The sequence below is a fragment of the Ambystoma mexicanum genome, unplaced genomic scaffold, assembly GCF_040938575.1.
Source record: "Ambystoma mexicanum isolate Mex_15411 unplaced genomic scaffold, UKY_AmexF1_1 Mex_scaf11, whole genome shotgun sequence".
In the NCBI taxonomy this organism is placed as follows: domain Eukaryota; kingdom Metazoa; phylum Chordata; class Amphibia; order Caudata; family Ambystomatidae; genus Ambystoma; species Ambystoma mexicanum.
The window spans coordinates 1,144,005-1,156,744 of NW_027182336.1; the positions used below are offsets into that span (position 1 = coordinate 1,144,005).

General features: G+C 43.5%; 1 protein-coding gene across 1 annotated transcript in view; it reads left to right on the forward strand.

Moving 5' to 3' along the window:
• LOC138553513 (extracellular calcium-sensing receptor-like) overlaps window positions 1-12,740 on the forward strand; it is a 421,273-nt gene that overhangs the window by 40,797 nt on the left and 367,736 nt on the right. Inside the window, exon 2 of the mRNA XM_069642542.1 lies at window positions 10,763-10,827. Coding sequence (XP_069498643.1) covers window positions 10,763-10,827 — 65 coding nt within the window. The remainder of the gene's footprint in view (window positions 1-10,762; window positions 10,828-12,740) is intronic.

Below are 12,740 nucleotides of genomic sequence, written 5' to 3' on the forward strand. Positions count from 1 at the left end.
TTCCACATATGAAGCCATGATTTACTGAGCAGTTTGTTAAATAAATCATCCGTCCTTTCATTTGGCCTTTCATTCATATACCTTCAAAAATGGTTTCTCATTCACCTATCTATCGATCTATCTATCCCTATCTGACTATCTATCTGTTATTTCAGTCATTCTTGTAATAATGCATGAAGATATTTATTCATGCTATCCCTTTAGCAGGTGTTGGTGTCTGTCTGTTTTTAAGTGTACCTATCTATCTACCTATGTGTCCATCTTTCCATCTATCTAGCTGTCTGTTTTTATGTGTCTACCTATCTATCCCTCTCTCTAACGATGGATCTATTTATATTCCGTTTCATCTTTCTAGTTGTCTTTTTTGGGCATCTCTATGCATCTATCCATCGGTCTCTCTATCTTTTTATGTATCTTATCCATTTATCGGTCAATCTTTCCATCAGTGTATTCAGTCATCCTTGTACCACTACTTGTGTGTCTATCTATGTATCTTTTTATCGACCCATCTTTTTATGTTCCCATTTATCTTTCTAGCCGTCTGTTTTGGGCATCTATATGTCTCTCTCTTTTTTATGTGTCTATCTGTCTATCTAATGATCTGCCTACCTATCTATCCTACCAATCTACCTATCTATGGTTACATGTGATTTTAATGAATAAATAAATAAATAATTCATTTTTACAGAACCCAAAACAAAACCGAGAATACAGAATGTGTTGGGGGGTAGGGCCAAACCCCTGATTTTCCCATGTTTAAAACTCCACCTCAACCTCCTCTCCACCATGTTCAACCCCTTATCCCACCCACACATATATATATATTTTTTAAATTCTGTAATTTTTCGTTGTTTTTTATACGCTAAAAATCCATTATTTATTTTGTATTCGTTATAATCACTGGACCCCTATCTATCTATCGATCTATGCATCTGTCTGTCTGTCCATCTATCTATTATTTCATTCATTGTTGTACTAACACATGAAGATATTTATTCATGTTATCCTTTAAGCTGACATAGGTGTCTGTCTGTTTTTCAGTATCTACCTATCTATCCATCCATCTATCTAACGATTCATCTATGTATTATCCTATTAATCTTTGTAGCTCGCTTTTTGGGACTTCTCTGTGCATCTCTCCATCAATTCATCTATCAATCTTTCTATCCGTTTCATCAGTCATTCCTGCACTAATACTTGCATGTTTTCATTCACTCCATCCTTTCAGCAGGTGCTGGTGTGTCTGCTCTCCACTGGGTGAAGATGACTCTACACCTTGTTCCACAGCTTCACCTGTTCCTCTTATCTTCTGTTGCTGGGTCCACCACACTTTCAGGCTGTCACCTCTCTTCCTCCAACCTCCAAGTTTATGCCGAGGAAGGCGATATGATTTTTGGGGGGCTCGCTCCAGTTCATCTAGAAACTGTTACATCTCCATCATCCACCCTCTTCACTGGACCACCTGTTGCCAGGCGCTGTGTAAAGTAAATCCCAGGGATTCCCTCCTTTCAAATGTTTCTGTTCTACTTATTTACTAAGCGTATGCACAGATCTGCCTGTAAGGGGAGGCTGTGGGCGGGTTACCAACCCGGTGACAAAACAAATAGATGTAGTTGAGTGTGTTCTTTGGATGTCCAGTGATAAAGTCGCCTGGGAAATGGCCGCCAGAGGGTGACATTTACCAACTAATGCACCCTCAGTAATATCAAACACTTTCCCCAAATATTCTACGATTGGAGTTTATACTATAACATTATACCCCTCATAGAATATTTGGGGAATGTATTATAGGGGTTAGGGAAAAAAAGACGCATACCTGCCGACTTTTTCCAGGCGACATTATCACATGATACCGTTCTTTGCTGGAATCATACGTGAGTAGCCCCAGGCGTGGACTGGCCTTTAGGGAACTCTGGAGATTTCCCGGTACGCCTCTGCACCTCTTTTGTGTGGTATTTCCAAATGTTCCCATAGTAAAAGGGTTGGACTTGCCGAAAATGGGTGATATGGGGCCACTTTGAAAATTAGTTCCAGGGCCTCTTTTGGTTCCCAGTCCACCCCTGAGTAGTCCCCACATGAACCTCGCCATGCAAATAAAGACAGAAAGTCAGAAAACTGGAAGTTAGGTGAGGGGGAGCTGGAGAGGTGGGGGCAGATGTTTAAATAATTAAAAACGCAATGCAAACTTTGCAAATCTTTGAATTTACTGAATAGCAATGTATTAAGTGGCATGTACAGAATCGGAGCATAAATGCATAGCAATTTAATAATAATCACAGTGTTAAATTGGGGAATGCAACTGTTTTATAACACAGCACACTCCAGCGAAGGGCTCCTTCCCCTGACAATGAATGCAGCGTACAATAAAAAACGCTTTCTATCTTTAATCAACCATGTATTCTTTATTTGAGTAGGCCCACAACCTGTGTAGACTTGGAACCAGGCCGGTGTGTATCAATAAGATATTTATACATTGTTATGGTTTCATGACAATAAAAGCAAAATTACAGCAGCCACCAATATTGTGGCAATACAATGCAAAGATTCCCACAACACAATTAGTTCAAAATCCCCACAATTCACATGAATCTTTAATGGCAAACAGGAAAAATGATTTTAAAGCATGTGATGGTACTAAAGTTAAGCACTCCCTCTGCAACACTCACCCCCAAACCTCTGCTAACTTAATTCTTTTTGGATGGAAGGCAGTGGCAAGGGGTCGGGATAAAGAGGGAAAAATCGGATTTGGAATACAGCCCTCCACCCCAAGATGGGAGGCTAGAAAAGAAAATGAAAACCCGATGTATGAGCAAAACGGCATAATCGGATTTCACTTGTTACTCGCACAGCAGCTCACAACCATGGTGGGACAGCTAGGAAACAAACTCGTGTTGCTACGCTTGAGGAGGTAAGTAAGCTTCAAGTCTACTATACAGGGCACCAGGACAACATGAACACAAGGTAAGAAAGTCGATTTTGGGAAAGAAAACAAATGCAAAAGAAAACACACAGCAAATGGGAATTCCGTTTTTACACGGAATTTGTGATGACAGCAGCCAAGGAAAAGACTTAGCTGTCAAAATCGGAAATCGGTTTTAAGGCTAAGGACAGGTTCTAACAGAAAGGCATTTTCTCAATGGGACTACTGTTTGGGTTTTCAATGGGATACCTGCAAATCGGAATTTGGGGGTAAAGCACACAAGACATGGGCAAATTCGGGTTTGTTACACAGAGGCTAACTATTGAGGCTATATTTTAAGGACTATAATTATTAAAGAAAGACACCAGACTCAAGGGGGTTAATTTCGAATTTTAACCAGTTTACACCATGAATTTCTTTATAGGGGAATTCATTGATTTACTTAAAAATAATGCTAAGGACCTATACAGACTACTGCAAGATTTCTCAAAGGAACACACTAGCATACACAGGCTAATACAGGTTCTACTAAGGAAAGATGAATGAATGATATTGGGAATTTGGGACTTTCAATGGGATTTTCAATGGGATGCAAGAGTCAAAAGAGGGGGGATATTGCTACTTACAATGTAAGTTTGAGTTTGGGATTCTGGACAGCCAGCGAAGTCTCTGGTCACTCCAGACAGCTCGGGCAAGAGATCTGGTCACTGCACACTCCTGGATTTAATTCTATACAGCCAAGCCAAGGGATCTGGTCACTGCAGTCTCCTAGATGGGGACAGCTATGCAAGGTCTGGTCACTGCACTCTTTGGTGGGATCAGCTAGCCAAGGTCTGGTCACTGCACTCTCTGGGATGGGATCAGCTAGCCTCCTCTCCTGCCTCCCTGGATTCTTGTATGTGTCTGGATCTGGAATCTGTGTATCTTGCTGTGAATGGATGGATTAGTCGATCTCTTGTGCCTCTCTGTGTCCCTTTTATATAGCCCAAATGACATCACTTATTTTACAATCTGGGGGGAAGTACTCTGGAATTATTCCTATCCTGGGATAGGACAGCCTACCATTTTTCTCTCCTCCCCCTGGCCCTATTGGTTCAGGAGAATGGGCATCATTTGTCTTTTGGCATTTATAACCTTTCTTTGTCTCTTAGGTCCACTTTTTAGCATAAATAAGTTATGGATCTTAACTTCAAATTTATACTAGCCACTGCCACAAGAAGTAGATAAGCCGATTCAATGGGTCACAGAGAATTGGACAAAACGATCGCTGACTCTGTGCGAGGTAGCATCGCCCTTTGGCACATTTTTGCTCTTTTCATGACATGCATTATAGTTAAACTTCTGCCAAGGTTTTCACATGTTCATAATTGCATTTAGCATCTTTCCCCCAAGTTTCTCATCTGTCCCCTTTATAATTCAGCCAGAAATGCGTCTTCCCTGGCCATTTCAGTTCACAAAGTGCTAGAAACATGCACTTGGTCTCTTTACATCCGCCTAAAAATCACATGGAAGACTAGCATAATCCAAAATTATTACATATTCTGAGTGCTGGGAAAAATGTCTTAAAATGAGGAAGTCCTTTTAACGTCAATGGGGAAGATTTGCCACATATGAGGATGGTGCTGCAAACCCCCAGAGCAAACTGTCTCCTCCTTGCTTGGCTTGCAACAAAGGACTTTTATGATGCCCTTTGAAGTCTAACAGTTCACCTTGCAGAGTGGCTGTTGGAGGAAATTGCACCTCTTGTTCACACACTAGCCATACTGGTTCCCTTTGTTCCCTCCCCCAGTGCTGCCTGCTAGTCTGGTAGGGCAGAGCAACCTCACACTCTCGGTCACCTCCCATGCCATAGTGGGATGGTTCACTTATTAGTGTGACATTTGAGTGGGAGGCAGGGCTTGCAATTGAATTCTGTGCCTGAGCAAAAATGGTTTTACTGGTATTTCTGGGCCTCCAGGTGATTAATGTCTTGTGGGGGGAAGATCATAATGTACATGTGTAGCCAATCCCCCCACTCACACATATTAACAGACATTTCTGTGGAAGCAAAAGATGTCATTTCACGTTGGCTTTTGAACAACACTTTTTTCCTTATTTTCCAAAGAAAAGATTCACACATGTGCAAGCCTTTTAATTAATATTTCAAATGCGGTTCTGTAGGTCAGGGGATTTTCTTTCAATTAGTCCTTTGGAGGCGTTTTGCATGTACTGTTGGTTTATGAACACAGAGGGATACAGCACAATCTTTTGATATGACACAGGATGAAAAATAGAAAGCCGTATCTTTACTTGCAATGTTTCAGAGTGCTACCGTCCACATGAAAGGGAAAACAAAGCCATGTAAGTTTCAATGTGAAATCCATGCCCTTCATCTAAATGAACAGTAAGAACTTTAGTATTCAGAGGACAGAACAGCAAATGTAGAGCTGTTCTGAATGTAGTCATGACTTCTTATTATTCAGATGAAAGAAAAGTACACATAAGGCTGTTCTGAATGCAGGTCATTTTCTCATGATTCAAATGAAAGAAAAGCAAATGCAAACCAATTCTTTGGGTGGCAGTGTTCAATGCTTGCCACACATGTGCCAGGAAGACGAAAGCACAGCCGTTTTTGTGGCACTGTTTGAATGCAGTTATTATGTGAAGGGGATTTCTGTCGGGGCCTGTAAATGCACCCCACAGATTCCCCCGCCTGTTCTTCTGTGACTTTTTTGTTGGGGAAGAGTAGGGCAGAGTGGGGTTTCCTTCAGCAAATTCACCTTCATCAGGGAGCGGCACTCCAGGATCCCCTTCCGTCTTTAAGTTCGAGGGTATGGTGCGGCACCCTTTTTCCTTCCATCCCTTCCAGGTCCCCGGGGGATCCTCTCCAGGCTAGAATGGAAGGATATTAATTATCTAATAGAAGATAGAAAAAACTGGTTTTTGTACTTCTTACTGACATTATTCCGGAAGATTTACAACAATGGAACAATGATTTCAGTTTGCAATTTTTATATTATTGGTGTTTCTCATTTTTTACAATAACTCTAAGTGCATTACTCAACGGAACAAGGACAACAATTTACAACTTCCATGCCCTCTTCTTTTCAATTTTTACAATAGCACCAAGTAAATGTACTCCCATATATATGATTTTCTTCCATCTGGGTTCCAGTTCCTTACCTGTATCCTTAGGAGGATTCCTGGGCCCTACCTTCACGGGCTCCTCAATCAGCCACAAGTCCTGCTCTATGCCTGTAAATTGTCGTGCCAGGCCTGGGATGGTGACTTCTATTTCATTTTTTAACTTCAGTTGCCTATGGGAGCAAAGGAGCTGACCGGAAGGTTTTTGCAGGATTGTCAAGCCCCTGGGGTTACCCTCCAGTTGGGACCGGGCTTGGCAATTAATGAGGTCCAAATTAATTGCGAGTCGAGTGAGAATGTCCCTGCCTAAGTAGAAGTCAGAGGGGACATCTTGCACAACCCAACAATTATGCTCTATGCTTTAATCACCAATGGACATTTTTAGCATGCACCTGCTAGGCAGATGTTTGGAATTCAGAGTTTCCAGGCCCATTTCCCACTTATCAATTAATTTTAATGTGGGAATGGTCTGATCTTTTGGGAGTTTCCTGAACAATGCTTCGCTGATGAAGCTTTTTCCATTATTCAGGCATACTCTGGCGAGAACAGACTCCCTCCCCTCATTTAACTGAATGAGGAGGAACAGCTGTTCACCCTTTTTCTGAATATCAGCCAAGCTTTGAGCTGGTTTTTCCTCACTTTCTATCATGGGACTTGGGTTTTCAAATTGTGGATCGGTATAACATTTCCAAGTATTTCCTTCCAGTGTGGAATGCCACTTGGAACTGGAAGGAAGGTTGATTTTCACAAATGGAGAGTGAGTTCCCATCACCAGTTTGTTGTCCTGCAGCTATTACAGTAATGTTGAGTACTTGATTGTTCTCGAAATGGAACTCAATTTTGTCAGATCGTTGCTCAACCATGTGGCATGTGCCATTTAAACTGAAATAGTTGGTGCCCTGTTTTAATTTTATTGGCTGGTTAGCCTGCGTCCAGAGGACCTTGTTCACACAGTCTATTAGTGGAGACAACCTCCGAAGGAGGTAATTCCCTAAGAGACAGGGCGGTCCCCTCTGGAGTTACGACTATAACTGGGTGTTTCACCTTGTGTCGCCCAATTTTGATCTCCAGATCCGCAGTACCCTCGACGGAAACGTCATACCCGTCGAAGTTCTGGAGTTGTCCAGGAAGAGGGGTGAAAGGAATTTGGTGGCTCTGCCCCCTTCCTGAATTAAGTTGCTCAAAGGCCCTTTTGGAAAGAAGAGTGGCTTGGTACCCGGTGTCCACCAGTGCTAAAATGGCACATTGCCCTTGCACCCAGACGGGGGCATAAAACACCCCTTCTTTCTCCTCCAGGGGGCAAAGGAAATGGGCATTTTGGGTCAGCTGAGCAGTTAAGTTCTTTTTTTGGACTCCGCCACTGTGGAATCTTGGGCGGTTTTCTGTGTCAGTGCTTGGGAATCTGCAAATAAAATGTGGCATCCTGTGATTGGTGGGATTTTGGAATCCCCCTTTTCCCTTGATTCTGTGCTGCCCCCCTTTTCCTGGAGACAGTCACTTGAACCGGTTTGTGGGGAGGATCCCTCAGTCATTGCTAAGTTCTCAGGATGACATTTCTGGGGTTCAGGGATAGGCGATTCCAAGTCAGACCTACCCAGTCTGAGTGATAGTCTTTTGGGACCCATTTTTCTTTGGGAGGAACCCCCCCCCATCCTTGAAAGAGAAGACTTTCTTCCCAGAAAGTGTTAGGGAGTCTCATAAATGGCTGATTTCCCTTACCTAATGAGTCCCTCAGCAGCTTTGCTGGATTTCTAGAGTTTATTTTTTTCACCCGGTAAGAGTGTGAGCCTTTTTCCCACTATACATGTGTTTTGCTGTGTGTGTTTAACATTTTTGTGTTCATAGACTGTAGAGCCTCACCTACTCCACATGCATCATCTTTTTATTGTGTGTTACACAACACCTTCAGTGCGGTGACACAGGGTTGTCTTTTAGACTTCCCACTGGCTCCATTTTTCTGGGACTAACTACTGTCTCCTAGAAACATGTAAAGTTGCCATAATGTTTATGTAGTCTCTTTAAACCACAGACCCAGTACACCCTATCTTACATGGAGTATTGGAAAGGGTTAATTCCTATCTCTTTTTGTCTGTTTCTCTTGGGGCACTGTTTCGCTCCCTTTTCATCAAGACTTGGCTGTTGGCAGTGGTAACTACCCTCATTTTCCTACCACGGTTATCTTATATAACCATGATATTGTTTTAGGCTATTATATTAGCCTCAAACATAAACCCACTTCACCAAATACATTTTATTTTGGCTCTGGCTAGGTTTATGCGCCATTTCTTTTTGTTAAAGTCTTTCTCGTATTTTACTCTGCACGCCAAACCGGGGTTGATTCCTTTGTTCATCATCTTTTCGCAGGCTTCTGCACAGAAGCCCTCCTTAAGGTGCCTGAAATTCTGGGTAGGCAGGATGTGAGGGAGGGGTCTTGGGACCCCTGCCATGGGTTCCCTTGGTAAACCAAGTCACACTCCTGTTTGATTGGCTCGGTGACTGTCCTTGCCAGGACAGCCACCCTGCTGTGTGATTGACAGCCAGGCTGTATGAATGGGGGAAAACTGCATAAAAAGCAGGTCTCTTGGACTGGAAAGGCAGAGTCACCACTGGAATGAAAGAACCAATGAGCAGCTGATGGAAGAGGACCCCTACAACAACTGAATCGTCCGGTGAAGCCCTGCTGCAGGTCCGAATCTTCAGAATCTGACAACAGAGAAGATCCTGTTCCCTTGAGCTGGTTGGACCAACCAGTTCACCCAAACTGAAGGCCAGGCACCCTCCTCTGGTCAAATTCGCTGTAACGAGCTACAGTGGGCTGGATAGCCAGGAAGGGCGGACCCTGCTTGGGTTTTAAGGAGCGCACCTTTTATTTGTTGCTTTGCTCTGCTGCTGGTTTCTTCCCTGGGTAGTGCAGGACCCTCCAGTCTTCCTACTTCTTGTCAGTCTTACAGTCGGTACAGGAAATGTGAGCCTGCAGGAACTATCTGGAATGTCCGCCTCAGCTACTGCTTCCTCTCCATTGTGCAGATCCGGTTGTTCGTTTCGTTCAACCGCAGTGAAAGTGTTTGAAATCTTTCTCCAAACCGAGGGCTTGTCCTTCTCTTCGAACTAACTTTTCTGCCGACCAACCTCGTCCGGAATCTGTGGCACGAACTTTACTGCCAACTACCCTGAAATGTGTGATCTTGAGCAAAAGACTTTTGACCCATTGACTTTGGCCCTAAGCCTTTTCTGCCTGATTCTACTGTTGGCGTGGTTCAATTTCTATTAACTTTGTCTTTCCCTCCCTTTTAAATTGCTGGTGTGCCATTTTACTCCCACTTCATTTTGTGAGCTTAACTTGTCTGGAACTTTTTGGGAGAGGTGTGGTGTATTAAGAGTGTGATTTTTAAACTGCTTATAATAGTATAATGTTATATAACTGAAGAGTAAAACAAATGTATATCCTTTTACTTGAAAACCTTGAGTCAGTGTTTGCCTGAATCATAGTAATTGCTGTCCTTTGTGTAACTATTTGATACTGCTCACTTACTCTTGAGATAAGTCTGGCTGCTCAGCCATCGCTACAACTTTAACTGTGTAGTACAGGCTTGTACCAAAGGTGAATTTTTACTGTCTCTTGTAGTCTTAATTGTGTGTGGTGTTCCCAAAGGGTACTGAATATAATTCTGCCTAACAATGGTGTACAGCGGTGAGGATCAAAGTATAGTAATTACACTAGAGTGCTGCTATTACCTTGGATCAACTAACCACAAGGCTAACATCACTAAAAGCAATATCAATCATGTCCGATATGGAAAGCCACAGTCGGGAGACCCTCCTGAGTTACACTGCTGATTATTTAAGAAACATGTGTAAAGAAAGGAAACTCTCTGCCAAAGGCAAAAAGACTGAATTAATTGAAAAGGTGTTGAACAACCAAAGTCTGGGGAGTAGGTCTGAAATACCTGACTCTCTAGCAAATGTGGAAAGTATTGAGGATGATAATATGTCTGTTAATGATGAGTTGGAAGAGGTAGATGTGTCTCTTAATGTAGGCCTCTCTTCCCCCTTGCTTGCTCAGCAACCTCAACCCTTGTCCACTGGGACCCCCACAGGTCCTACACTCAGCTCTGAATCCATTGCTCTAGAGAAAATGAGGCTTCAACTGGAATTCAAACGTTTAAATGCTCAAACTGAACACAAACACCAAGAACATCAGCTCAGAGAAATGGAGTTGAATCGTGGACTAGAAATGAAAAGATTGTCTCTTGAAAATGCTTCTCTCCCAAAGTCTTCTAGGTCTTCCAGTCCTAAGAGAGCCTGTATGCCTAAAGTAATGTTGGGTATGTATGAGGTTAAGCTTGATATTTTGGATTGGTTGGCAATGTTTGAATATAACCATGGTATTCAAGGTCTTACAGGGAACCAATTGCTTCCCTGGCTCTGCTCTAGGCTACCCACTGTTGCATCTGATGTTGTAATGGAGTTGGGGGAGGTGGATAGGATGGATTATGAGTGTGTGAAGCTAGCTTTAATTGCTAGATTTGGCAAGACCCCTTCCCAGTACCTTAAGAGCTTTAGGACCCTCAAAAAGCATGACGGTACCCCTTGGGCTACCTGGGTATGTGAGTGTTTGAAAACTTAGATGGTTGGATTAAGGGTTACAGAGTACACACTTATGAAGGAATGCGAAATCTTGTTATGTTTGAGTCTATTTTTGATGTCTGCTCTCCTGAGCTCAGACAGCACTTGGCTGATTCTAAGGAGATAGATCCAGAGAAGCTAGCTAAGGCTGCTGACTTGTGAGTTTCCAACAGGGCGACTCACAAGGATTCTGGGGCTACTCAGAAAAAGGATGAGGGGAAACAGCCAAAGAAAGATAACAAAGAGAATTCTAATACCTCCAATCCAAAAGAGGGCCACAAACACCAACATAAGGGTAAACCACAAGGGAAACCAAATCAGGCTAGTACACATCTGGACCCAAATCCAGATGGATGTCAGAACAAACCCTCATTCATCAAGAGATTTGGGAAATGTTATGTTTGTGGGTCAACTGACCATGTGAAAGGGGATCCCAGATGCAAGGGTAAACCTTCAGGGGTCCACACTGTCTCCTTAGCCCTCTCCCCAGAGGAAGTACCTATGGCAAGTGGAAACTTTCACCTACTGGCTGATGAACCCATAATAGTCTCAGCTAATGTTTCGTTAGTGTCCCTGGGCTTGTGGGAACAACAGAATTTAGATGTCTATAATTCCATCCCAGATAATACTAAAGAGTATTATAAAGATAGTGTTCTTGTGAATGGTCAGGAAATGCCTGCCATCACAGACGCTGGAGCCAGCATAACTGGTGAATGAATCATTTTTCAAGGTGGGGGATGTTGCTAAGGCACCCAAACGCATCACCAAGTTAGCTGGAGGCCCTGTGCAAATGCTTCCCCAGTTACCAGCGCTCATCCAGTGTAATGATATGACTGTCAAAATACCTGTTAGTGTGCAGAGTGAAGTGCCTGGGAGAGTCATGTTGGGTAATGGCCTGAAAACTCTTGGAGTTGTGTCAAGCACCCCAAGGCTTCCCAGTAAAAGGAAACAGGAGCTCACTGGGTCTGCAAGGGAGAGAACCTTGAGAGGCTCTCCAGAGGAGTTGATAGAGGAAATTATCACTCCTACTCCACAGGAGTTGCTCACTGCCATTTCTAAGAAAACAGAGTCAAAGGGGAAACCCAAGACCTCCAGGAAAAAGTCAGACAGCACCCCTGTGCTACCAACAAGGACACCCCCCAAGATTGTCCAAAGTCACATCTGTGACTCCTACACCTGCTGAGGCAGAGTGTGAGGTGCAACCTTGTGTGGTTGAGCCAGTATCTGAAGAATCAAATCTGGAAGAAGACACTGTCTTAGTTGGAGATCTTGACCCTGTTGACCACCCTGAGATGCAGTCTTTACTGGCAGAAGGTGGACCCAACAGGGCAGACTTCAGCAGAGGACATAGAGAGTGTCCTCCTCTTGAAGGTCTTCGACAGGCTGCTAACCAACTTGATAGGCAAGAAGTTGGAAAGCACAGGTTAAGCTGGGAAGATGGCCTCTTCTACAGTGAACCAACTGAGTCTATCCCTGGGGACTGCAAAAGAATTGTAGTGCCCCTTGCTAACAGACTCCATTTCCTACAGTTAGCCCATGAGATACCTTTGGCTGGTCACTTGAGTTTCAAGAAGACCAAGGAAAGGCTCTCTCTCTACTTCTTATGGCATAAAATGGGTTCAGAAGTTGACAAATTCTGTAGGAGCTTTCACACTTGCCACACCTCTGGGAAGAGTGGAGACAGGAAAGTGGCACCCTTGCTGCCTCTCCCAGTGGTGGGAGTTCCTTTTGAGGGGGGTGGACATTGCCATTGTAGGTCCCTTGACCCTCCCACATCTTCAGGGAACAGGTTTATCCTGGTTGTAGTAGACCATGCTACAAGATACCCAGAAGCCATATCTATGAGGACTGTTACGGCTCAGGCTGTGGCTAAGGCTCTACTTGGTATTTTTACCAGAGTAGGGTTTCCTAAGGAAGTGATATCCGACAGGGGATCCAATTTTATGCCCCACTACATGCAAGCCTTGTGGAAAAACTGTGGTGTCACTCACAAGTTCTCTACAGCCTACCATCCACAGACAAATGGACTGGTAGAGAGGTCTAATTGTACTATGAAGAGCATGATAGGTGC